The sequence below is a fragment of the Anneissia japonica genome, unplaced genomic scaffold, assembly GCF_011630105.1.
Source record: "Anneissia japonica isolate Jap-2015-1 unplaced genomic scaffold, ASM1163010v1 scaffold288078_len52975_cov122, whole genome shotgun sequence".
Lineage (NCBI taxonomy): Eukaryota > Metazoa > Echinodermata > Crinoidea > Comatulida > Comatulidae > Anneissia > Anneissia japonica.
The window spans coordinates 10,499-23,406 of record NW_022747568.1 but is presented as its reverse complement, the minus strand read 5'-3'; the positions used below and the strand labels follow the sequence as shown (position 1 = coordinate 23,406).

At 32.6% G+C, this 12,908-nt stretch overlaps 1 protein-coding gene across 6 annotated transcripts in view; it reads left to right on the top strand.

The window, feature by feature from the left end:
- LOC117120514 overlaps positions 1–10,248 on the top strand; it is a 36,459-nt gene extending 26,211 nt beyond the window's left edge. For 4 of the 6 annotated variants that reach the window (XM_033265525.1, XM_033265523.1, XM_033265524.1 and 1 more), the window contains 3 exons: positions 328–372; positions 3,811–3,951; positions 5,737–10,248. In XM_033265525.1, coding sequence (XP_033121416.1) covers positions 328–372; positions 3,811–3,951; positions 5,737–7,097 — 1,547 coding nt within the window. In that variant the 3' untranslated portion in view covers positions 7,098–10,248. Of the gene's footprint in view, positions 1–327; positions 373–1,998; positions 2,270–3,810; positions 3,952–5,736 lie in introns of all 6 variants that reach the window. The other 2 variants (XR_004447374.1, XM_033265527.1) reach the window with 2 other exon arrangements.
- Positions 10,249–12,908: the final 2,660 nt, after the last annotated feature.

The window sequence follows — 12,908 nt, the reverse complement described above, 5'->3', positions numbered from 1 at the left end:
TCACCATAATCAAAATATTCAATAAAACAATTTTATTAGAATATAACAAAACATATATTTTGATAGCTCCTGCTATCTTTATCAATATTGAAGTGGTAAGCTATAGTTATAAAAAAAATTAAGCTTATAGTGAACAGTGCTCATGTACCTTCTCTGAATTTGAATATACTTAGCATTCTAATAACCTCACAAAATACATTAAAAAAACCTCCAGTTAAGTTCTTTAAAGTGGTATTGCTTGTGAGGTAGCTAAATAAAGATATCACTATAGTAAACCATCAAAAACATGTTTACATGATATTATTTGTTCTCAATTTTAATTCACAGGATTCCCAAGCATATCTGCAAACTCTGCTGGGCTTAGTGATGAAGGTAATACAAAGTATATTACATCATACTTTATTATTATTATTTTTTCTTTGCTTTGTACTTAGTTACATTTTACCGCAAGAATACCAACACGATGCAATTTAACATTCTGCATTAAAATTATATAAAAATATTAATATGCTTACAACCTGGGTCTCACCATAAAACAACAGCATACGGTATGATTTATATAAGAGATTAATAATCCTTAATCAGTAGCATTTTGATACTTACCGTAGTTATATTTTACCACAAGAGTACAAACCTGATGAAATTTAACTTTTAAAGTTGTATAAAAATGTTAATGTGCATAGTCTCAATAAAACAACAGCATATGGTAAAAATAAGAGGTTAATAATTCTTAATCGGTGGGAGGTGTAGGATTTATGAAAGGGGGTGGCCATGATAGTGGCCATCGAGGTGCAAGGCACCATTTTTAAAATTATGTGTTAAGACACACAGTAGAGCATTTTGTTTTGTTTTATTCAGCATTTCAATTCAATTCAATTTACATCATATAAAAATACAATACAGAAAGAAATCATTAAAAAGACACAGTTCAGGAATAAAGGAATAAAAATAGGATGCCATGGATAACCCATAAAGTTAAAAAATTTATTTCCAATGGGGTCCATTCTGGTTCAATAAACTTGTCATGCATGTCTTGTATTATGTAGACCTATGCCCACAACCATAGATGAATAAAACAAACATTCATACAATTCTCCAACTCTGCTTTAAATCCAAAATTTATCGTATACTGAAACATAGTTATAGCCATTTGTAAGGATACATATAGTGCTGTGATTTACCAAAGGAAAGAGGCATTAAATACCAGGCTTTATAATTTAAGTTAAATTTCTGCACAGGCCTAAAACATAAATGTATCAAACAGAAAAGGAAATATCCACCTTTTCATAAATTTTATAATTTTTTTTATTTACTGTATACAAACAGTAAATAAATTTTTAAGTTTATTATGAAAACTGAAAATTAAATGCAAATTTAAACTGGAGCGAAACAATTTGTTATTTAAATTAAACACCACAGTTTGATTACATATGCATCATGTTTTATGCCTTTTTGTATTTTGACAGGCCATAACATCAAAATACTGTATTTTAAACGGGTGGCCATCAGATTGCAAGTTCTAAAAACTTTTTTTTCCTAGCCATCATTTGTTTTAAGCTGGCAACAACATGAATCCTCAGCACCAGCAACATGGACTTGTACCACACTCAATTTTGGATTTAAGTACCAAATTTGACCAAAAACGGGCAAATTGTACACTTTTATAACTAAAAATTGATATTTTTGCTTCTTCCTCCTTTTTTTACATTATATACTATGTTTATAATAATTATCATTGTCTTTGAAAAATATATTTTCTGTTTAGGTTCAGTCTTTCTGCACTCTATTATATAAAATAGTGCAACAAACACCTGCACTTGGTGTGGAATGAAGTTGACTTGAAATGTTTTATAAAAATCTGATCAGTTGCTCATAAATCATGTCTAAAAAAACAGGAAAATGTAGACATTAAATGAAGTGATATTACTGCAGTGGTTGAGCTCCATTCCATTTTAAATCACAAGTTGATTAACGTTTATGTAAACATCTTTTTTACAGAGAAGGTTATTAGAGAATATCTACTAAGTAGACAACTGAGAGTGTGCCGCACTGCCAGATGGTTTACACCAGCAACTTGGAATAATGCATACCATTTAGACATTGCTGACATGTTCACTGACCTAGACTTACTCAAAGAAGGTAAAAACAGACAGAAGGAAGATGCCAAGCCAACAACGTTGAAGAAGGTTTTAGATATTATAAAATCAACACCTGCATGTAAAGTTCTAATAGAAGGTGAGGGCGGTATTGGCAAATCAACCCTCCTCAGGTATGTAGCATATAGATGGTCCACACAACAATCAGATGAAACCTTCAAAGGTAAAATATTGTTTTTTGTCAACATAAGAGATATCAATGAAGGTAAAACTATTTTGGATGCTATTTTGAAACAAATGGACCTTAAGAATTTTCATCTTGAAACGAAACTTCCTCAAAATTGTGAATTAATAGAACAATTTATTTCTAAACATGATGATATTGTATTGTTATTGGATGGATTGGATGAATCGAAAGGTGGTAGTGAGAGTCCATTATGCATTTTTAAAGATGAAAAATTGTATAAGTGTAAAGTGATACTTACATCACGATCTGAAAACCTCAATGAGTTCATTAAATATAGCGACGTACATGTGAAAGTACAGGGATTTGATAGTGATAGTATACAAAAATACATTAAGAAACAATTTGATTATTTTAACAAAACTGAATTAGGAGACTTGCTTATTAAGGAGTTGCAGCTTGATTCCCTACCCATTTTTAGAAGAAAACATCAGGAAGTATATGATATGTGTAAGAATCCAATGTTGCTTCTATTAGTATGTATCATGTGGAAAGAAAATGTACACCTTCCAGCTGATAAAGCTGACCTCTTCAAAGAGATTTTTAAATGCATTTTGAATCAGTTCATTGACAAACAGGCAGACAAACAGCAAAAAATCTCAATATTTGAAAATACTCAAGAGAAGTATGTCGAGGCAATGCTTCTGTTAGGAAAGTGTTTCTATGAAAGCTTAAAGAAAAACCAACTTTCAATTAACAAAAGAGATTTGGAAGGACCAAAAGAAATGGTTGCACTGGCGCTAAAACTGGGATTTGTGTATGAAGATACACCAAATCTAATATCAGATTTTGAAGATATTTTTACGACTCCTCACAAATTGATAGTAGAGTCATTAGTAGGGTTTTACTTATACAAACTATGTCAGACAGAAATGTTGGAGAATGAGTGTTCAAAGGGCATGGAAATGCTGCTTAAGCCATTGGCTGATAATGAATGGCAAATGATAAGAAGAAGTGAAAATTTTCACATGGCAAGGGTGTTTACAATTGGATTCCTGGGTGCCAAGTCTGGCATATTTTTGAGTCATTGGATAACTACAAAATGAGCATAGATGTGTATAAGAGACAGGACTTGTACCACACTCAATTTTGGATTTAAGTACCAAATTTGACCAAAAACGGGCAAATTGTACACTTTTATAACTAAAAGTTGATATTTTTGCTTCTTCCTCCTTTTTTTACATACTATGTTTATAATAATTATCATTGTCTTTGATAAGTATATTTTCTGTTTAGGTTCAGTCTTTCTGCACTTTATTATATAGAATAGTGCAACAAACACCTGCACTTGGTGTGGAATGAAGTTGACTTGAAATGTTTTATAAAAATCTGATCAGTTGCTCATAAATCATGTCTAAAAAAACAGGAAAATGTAGACATTAAATGAAGTGATGTTACTGCAGTGGTTGAGCTCCATTCCATTTGAAATCACAAGTTGATTAACAGTTTATGTAAACATCTTTTCTACAGACAAGGTCATTAGAGAATATCTACTAAGTAGACAACTTAGAGTGTGCCGCAATGCCAAATGTTTTACACCAGCAACTTGGAATACTGCATACCATTTAGATATTGCTGACATGTTCACTGACCTAGACTTACTAAAAGAAGGTAAAAACCGACAGAAGGAAGATGCCAAGCCAACAATGTTGAAGAAGGTTTTAGATATTATAAAATCAACACCTGCATGTAAAGTTCTAATAGAAGGTGAGGGTGGTATTGGCATATCAACCCTCCTCAGGTATGTAGCATATAGATGGTCCACACAACAATCAGATGAAACCTTCAAAGGTAAAATATTGTTTTTTGTCAATATAAGAGATATCAATGAAGGTAAAACTATTTTGGATGCTATTTTGAAACAAATGGACCTTAAGAATTTTCATCTTGAAACGAAACTTCCTCAAAATTGTGAATTAATAGAACAATTTATTTCTAAAACATGATGATATTGTATTGTTATTGGATGGATTGGATGAATTGAAATATGGTAGTGAGAGTCCATTATGCATTTTTAAAGATGAAAAATTGTATAAGTGTAAAGTGATACTTACATCACGATCTGAAAACCTCAATGAGTTCATTAAATATAGCAATGTACATGTGAAAGTACAGGGATTTGATAGTGATAGTATACAAAAATACATTGAGAAACAATTTGATTATTTTAACAAACCTGAATTAGGAGACTTGCTTATTAAGGAGTTGGAGCTTGATTCCCTACCCATTTTTAGAAAAAAACATCAGGAAGTATATGATATGTGTAAGAATCCAATGTTGCTTCTGTTAGTATGTATCATGTGGAAAGAAAATGAACACCTTCCAGCTGATAAGGCTGACCTCTTCAAAGAGATTTTTAAATGCATTTTGAATCAGTTCAATGACAAACAGCCGGGAGACAAACAGCAAAAAGTCTCAATATTTGAAAATACTCCAGAGGAGTATGTCAAGGCATTGCTTCTGTAGGAAAGTGTTTCTATGAAAGCTTAAAGAAAAACCGACTTTCAATTAACAAAAGAGATTTGGAAGGACCACAAGAAATGATTGCACTGGCTTTAAAACTGGGATTTGTGTACGAAGATACACCAAATCTAATATCAGATTTTGAAGAGATTTTTGCAACTCCTCACAAGTTGATAGTAGAGTCATTAGTAGGGTTTTACTTATCCAAACTATGTCAGACAGAAATGTTGGAGAATGAGTGTTCAAAAGGCATGGAAATGCTACTTAAGCCATTGGCTGGTAATGAATGGCAAATGATAATAAGAAGTGAATATTTTCACATGGCAAGGGTGTTTACAATTGGATTTATAACTAATGATGTCTCAACATATAATTCTTTAATGACACACTTAAAATTTGTTAAAGAAGAGCACATGGATACTGTAGAAAAGGCAGTTATTGATCACATGACCATGACGGATTTAGAAATAAAGCCACATATTTATGGCATTTGTAAATCAGTAAGAACATTAATTATCAGTTACATCATTCCCAATATAGAGCTCAATCAAAATGAGCATTTCATACAGCTTATGAGAAAAATTGATAACTCCAAAATATTTCCAAATCAACATTCAAAAATGAATGAAAAAGTGGTAACTCACATTGATCGTATTTGTAGAGGATTGTCGTCTAAAGAAAAAGGCAGAATGCTTGCCCACATAATGATTGCTGTTGTGCCATATGATTTACAATTACTTTTTTTCGAAGAAATAATTTGTAGAATATGTGTTGCTGATGATACTTCATACTTAACAGCTGAATACCAGAAACTGAATTTCAAATATAATATAACAAACTATACATTGTCAAACTCAAGTACAGTTTCATGTGTAGTCCATCTGTTTACCAATGCACCACAACTTAAACGTTTATTTTCATATGATTTTACAGGTGCTATGAATGATGTGGTTGGAGAGTGTTCTAGTAGAAGAGTCAAGTTGGAATTAGAGAGGCTTGATATTTTTGGTAATAATTTCAGTAACATTGATGTCTCTTCATTCATATCCTTATTCATTACACCTAAACTGAATGTGCTTAACCTGATCAATTATAGTCTGTCCAGTGATATTATAAATGATATAGTTAGAGAGTGTTCCAGTAGAGGAATCAAGTTTGAATTACAGCAGCTGAATATCAGTGATAATAATCTCAGTAACATTGATTGGTCTTCATTTACATCCTTATTCATCACTCCTAAACTGAGCACTCTGAACATGAGGACTTGCAATCTGTTCGGTGATATTTTAAATGATAGTGTTAGAATGTGTTCTAGTAGAGGAGTCAAGTTGGTATTAAAGAAGCTTATTATCAGTGATAATAATCTCAGTGAAATTGATGGGTCTTCATTTGCATCCTTATTCATTACTCCTAAACTGAATATGCTTGACCTGAGCGATTGCAATCTGTCCGGTGATATTATAAATGATATGATTAGAGAGTGTTTAAGTAGGGGAGTCAAGTTGGAATTACAGAAGCTTGATATCAGTGGTAATAATCTCAGTAGCATTGATGTCTCTTTATTCGCATCCGTATTTGTCACTCCGAAACTGAGTACTCTGAACATGAGTAATTGCAGTCTGTCTGGTGATATTATAAATAATATGATTAGTGTATATTCTAGTAGAGGATTCAAGTTGGAATTACAGCAGCTTTATATCAGTAGTAATAAACTCAGTACAGTTGATGGTGCTTCATTGGCATCCTTATTTATTACATCTAAACTGAATGTGTTTCATCTAAAAAGTTGCATCCTATCAGGTGATATTATAGATGATATGGTTAGAGAGTGTTCTAGTATGGGCGTCAAGTTAAAATTAAAGTTCTTAAATATCAGTGGTAATAGGCTCTGTAATATTGATGGGTCTTCATTTGCATCCTTATTCATCACACCTAAACTGAGTACTCTGAACATGAGGAATTGCAGTCTGTCAGGTGATATTATAAATTATATGGTTAGTGAATGTTCTAGTACAGAAGTCAAGTTGGAATTACAGCAGCTTTATATCAGTAGTAATAATCTCAGTACTGTTGATGGTTCTTCATTTGCATCTTTATTTATTACACCTAAACTGAATGTGCTTGTCCTGAATGATTGCAGTTTATCAGGTGATATTATAAATGATATGGTGAGAGAGTGTTCTAGTAGAGAAGTCAAGTTGAAATTAAAGTTCCTTGATATCAGTGGTACAGTAATAGTCTCTGTAATATTGATGGGTCTTCATTTGCATCCTTATTCATTACACGTAAACTGAATACATGCTTTACCTGAACAATTGCTGTCTGTCCGGTGATACTGTAAATGATATGGTTAGAGAGTGTTCTATTAGAAGAGTTAAGTTTAATATAGAGTTCCTTGATATGAGTGGTAATAATCTCAGTAACATTGATGGTTTTTCTTTTGCATCCTTATTCATTACACCTCAACTAAAGAATCTTGACCTGAGGAGTTGCAGTCTATCAGGTAATATTAAAAAGGATATGGTTAGAGAGTGTTCTAAGAGGGGAGTCGAGTTGGAAGTGTAACAGTCAAGTAAGTGCAATTAATGATATGATTACAGAGAGTGTTTCAATGGAAGAATGAAGTTGGAATTACAGTAGCTGTATATCAGTGCTAATAATTCTTATTAACATTTGGGGATTTTTTAAATTTGTATCCTTGTCAGGCATGAGGGAATTTCATATTTTTCACTTGTCCCCGGACAAGTGCCTTTGAAAAATGCACTTGTCCTGAAGACAATTGTACTTGTCCCAAATTATTGCACAATAATCATAAAAACTAACACAAAAGTAAAGTACTGTATTTTTGCTAATTAATAGGTCTACATGCATACTGCATTTGATCACGCAAAAATGTTTTTCTTTCTGTTTTTAATTTGCAAACAATTTAATAATGTATAATATGGAGAAATTCAAATAAAATAAACAATAATATTCTATGTATGTAGGAGTTTGTTGATCGTTTGCTTATTGCATGTTTAAAAGTCGTCAACACTACAACTGCAAGTAAATATTTCATAGGCATGGCTGATTCCCACGATACACAGGTTCTCAGCCATACGCTGACAGGACTGTGTTTTATGACGTTATTTGGGTGGAGTGAGGGTGGGGTGGCCATACCGTTACGTGTGTACTCGTTTGCAAATTTTAATCAATTATAATACTAACTTCAAATTGGTTTTTTTCTCCGGAGGATACAAAAATCTAATTCAAATTGCACGGGAAAACCCCTAGAAAAATAGAGGCTCAGAATCATAAATACTTGTGTTCCCACTATCATGGAGGTATCCCAAAATGTCTGCAAAATATCTGTGGAAATCAGTTCATATTTTCAAAATGCAGCGTCGGATTTCTGACCCTAATATTTTACAGGGGGAATATTTTACAGCGTGACACATCCTCATTTCATCTATTGCAAAATGAATAAAATTGCTTACCTCTCAACAAAAGAAAAGCATATAACTCTGAGCATGGGCCGAGGGGATAAATTCCTTATATAGAATCCCTGAGACGGCAACATTTTTGAAAGAGTAAAATGATTCATTTATAGGCCCTAAACCCTCAATTTTTAACTCCAGTTTTACAAGAATTGGATTTTGTATGCACATTATCTCCATCACTTAAAAGTGAATGATTTTCTAATTACTTAACAACCTTACATTCCAAATTAACTACCCTTGCTTGGTCTGTCTAGATTGGCTTCCCCACACACACAAACGAAATAGACTAGGCCTTTTTGGCTGTTGTTCATATTCGTACTAGAAAGTAATTACTAGCCTTGAAGTCCAGACATTTCATGTCGTCCAACTCAACTAATCAACTGATGGCTGTGCGCCCTAGTCTTTAAAAATGTCTGGTACTTAGACCTGACCAATGCAAATTTGTATTGTAAACAGACTACGTGCAGCTGGCCCAGGCTGCTAATGGCTAACATGTATGATATCGTGCAAAAATATGTACCTGCTGTAGGTCTAATGTGTACACATACAACAGATCTGACTTACATTTAACAATTAAGAATTTATTTTCAATCTTTACTGCAGAAAATAACAAATTTTATATTGAGTAATCCTACATTTTTTCTTTTAAACCGTCAATAAATCGCGGGAGTGTTGGTGACTCAAAGTTCATGTTAGCCAACCTAATTGTGATGAATAGCTCCTAATTGCTTTGATATATTTATTTCAGTACCTCTGATGTTATAAAGTATCTTCAGAGAATTGTCCTAAGGCCACTGCTTGGCCAAACACAATTATTTCTAGACCCTTTACAATTTGCCTATTGAAGTAACGGAAGTGTAGAAGTTGCTGTTCTCTTTCATTAATACAGTATTTATCAACATTTAGATGCACCACGGTCTTATGTAAGGTGCCTCTATATTGATTTCTCAAGTATGCATTCAGTACAGTTGACCCAGAATTACTTGTACCGAATCTTAAGGAAATGAATGTAAATGACACTCTCACTTTATGGATATATGATTTCTTGATGAACAGGCCCCAGTACAGTATGTAAAAGTAAATGATATTCTTCCTGAGAAAAGAGCTCAAGGATCAGTTATATCCCCAGTGTTGTTCTCGCTTTTCACCAGCAAGTTTAGGGCTAATTCTTAGCAGCGTTTAATAATTAAACATGCAGATGACACGGCCATCTCAGGCTATATCACACAGGATCTAATGAAACAATGTATTGGAAATTAGGGCAGGATTTCACAGACTGGTGTCATAATAACTTAAAATTGAATGTAGATAAAACAAGAGAAATGGTTATTGACTTCAGGAAAAAAACCAGATCCACCAGAAATTATATCATTGAAAGGGTTCAAGAATATTAAAATAGCTTGGCTGTGTAATTGATGATAAATGAAAATGGAATAAGAATCTTGAAGAAAATGAAATATCTCGATATTGATAGTACCATACTTTAAACTTTTTTATGTCTGGGTAATCCGCAGTGTAATCCACAGTGTAATCCGCAGTGTTGTAGTGTACTGTTTCATTTGGTATTGTGGTAACATCATGCAGAAAGATAAAAAGATCCTTAATCAAATAAATAAGAGAGCAAACAAATTGATATGTGAAAATTTAATTGATATTGAAATATTGTATATTGAACAAGTTAGGAAGAAAATCAATAGCATTATGTGTGATGGAATCCACCCCTATATGATAATTTTGTGGTTGCTAACTCTGGTCTGAGACTACTACCACCACGAACAAAGACAAAACGTTTTAGCAATTCTTTTATACCAAACTCAACTCATATATACATCTCCAAGGTCAATAGGTAAATGAGGGTAATTTTAATTATTGTTTGATAATATCTTAATTTTGTAATTATTTAAAAAAAATCTTAATGATGTAAAATTTTAATCTTGTTAATATAATATATAATATTAATAATTTTTAGTTATAATACATAAAAAAGTACAGTAGTAATTAATTTCTGTATGAGGTATTTTTAATGAATAAGGCATATTATTGTGCAATTATTATTAAGACATGCAACATTAATTATATAATTTAATACTGAAAAAATAAATTTCATTATTAGTGCAATAATTATATTAATGAGAGTTACTAAGAATTCATATTTGTACATAATCATTTTTATAGAATGAATCATATATATTTTTATTGTTATCGTGCAATTTAAGTAACTATTTACTTGATGATGTTGTGTTTTTGCTTTTGTTGTTTAAATTTGTAAATGTATGCCAGTTCAAATTACATTTCTGTTTTATATGAGTGGACAATAAAGAATTATTGAGATTGATTATATGTATTTTAGCTTTTTAAATTTGAATTTTGAAGTAATTTTTATTGAATCATCTGAAAATTTTTATTTTAAATGCAAAACTTTTAAATTAATTATGCTTATTGTAATATAGAATTTTTTTAAATTTTGAAGTTTAAATGATTATATATTTAAAAAAAAACTTATATACTGTAAGAATTTGGTTGTTTCTTGTGTTGTGTTTTTTTTTTTTTTTTTTTGTGAAGGGCCCTACTCGACACTGATTAAGTTCACTTTTGGGGTGTCCTGTGCTTGTTTTTTGCTGTTTCCTTTACTGTCAATTTTAATGCTTTGAGACGAATAAAACAGCGGGGCACAGCAGTTTGAGAATAGATAAGTGAGTAGCACACTGCTAATAATGTATCCATGCCTTCTTTATCATTGCTAATCTGTACCTGAATTTGCAGGCAGTGTTTTTTTAAAATATATTTTTTGCGTCAAATTTGATTGTATGATGTGCTGAGTGAGGTGAATGTTTGATTAAAAGGTATTATTCATAAAATAAGAAACCTAAAAATTATGGTACTGTATGTTTGTTGCTTAATGCCCTAAAACTGAATTATACAGTAGGAAATTGCAGTCTTGACTTTGTTACTAAACTAAGGCCTCTTACAATGTTCAGTCCTGTGATGTAACAGTGTCATTTCCCATTGCCCAATACTTGATGATCAATAAATAAACAAGTCATGTTTGAATTTAAATGCATTGACATTAGGGACAATGATTTCCTGTGACGTAGGGATGACAGTGCAGCCAGTGCAAAGCACTGTGGCACAGGGCTTTTAAGGCTAAAAATCATTTCCAACTTTTTAAAGAAATAACCGCCAGTAAGCCCCCAAATAACATATTTCAATTTTTTAAAGAAGTAATAACTAATTACTGTGTACCTTAAAATTGTTTAATTTTATATGCCACCAGTTTTTTTGCAGTTAAAGAAATTAATTTTCTGAAAACATGATTCAGTATACCTCGTCCTACAATTTTTATTCTCTAAATGAAAAATTGGCCTCTGAAAATTAAAAATTTTGAGGCTTTTGGTGTTCCCCATACCTCATCAAGGAAACAGACATCTCCAAGCATTCCCACTAACCATAAGTCAGGGCTGCGGCCCTCAGTTGATGCTTCATACAGTGGCGCCGAGAGCGCATTTGAATAAAAGGAAGGATAGCTTTTACTTAATTTTCATGTTTCTATACTTTATTTTCATGACCTGGTGAAATCAGGCACTCTATAATCAATTAAATTAGTCCTCTAATTCATTAAAAGGCTGTAGAATATGGGGTGGGGGCACCAGGGATCTGCCCATTGATCCCGCTGAGACCTTAGGCGGCCCCACAGACCTCCAACCAATTGGCCCGGGCAGCGAAGATATCCTGGGGCCTTTGCTTCACATCAGAGAGCCTGGTAATTAATTTTGTACTGGGGCCTGTACTAACCAAACTATGCCTCTGATGATTTCGACAATATAGTATCAATATTTCTTCATTGCTGATTTATTATCTATTTTTTTGCTCAGTGAGTGTTGGGAAGGAGTGTGGTGGTGAGTGGTGTGAATAAATATACTGGATCAGAGTCATTTTATTATCTCCAAAAGAAGAAATTGCTTAATAAAACCTTTCTTAAAAATACATTATACATTCATAATATAAATACTATACAATACTGGCTCTAATCTAAGCAACTATTCACTGGCTTTTTGCATCTAGGGTTAGTGATTACTGTCTTTACAGTCCGCCCTCCAATTTGAGACCACTCCTGTGTATCTGAAATTTGCCAGACTCATTGATTGCGAGAGAGGGAGGGATCCCCTATTTTTTCAAAATTATAAAAAAAATTGGGAAAAGAAAATTATAGTCATTATATTATGAGTCTGATTGTACCATATCTGGCCATCTAGGGGTGCTATAATCATAAATTTTCTTACCTCTACCCCAATTATAGTGGGGATAAGATGGTCTCCCTCCTCCAACTGTGAAATTTCCTCCCTGGCAGCTCTATTCGAATTCTATTCGACAGCAATTGTTTAATTTTACCTGCCACGGTTTTTTTTTTTTTTTAATCACAAGTTTAGAACAGCTGCTGAGACTGAATATGCCCCTTTTAAAATAGTTACGAATTGAATGATCAATTGTATTTATTTCTAATCTAGGCCTTTAGCAGTAGGGGGTAAAAAATGCACTTCTTACTATGAATTTTCTGAAAACTAGGTAAATCCCCTATTACATCAAAGGCCCGACAATTAATCTGGGACTGGGGGCCCTTTCACAACT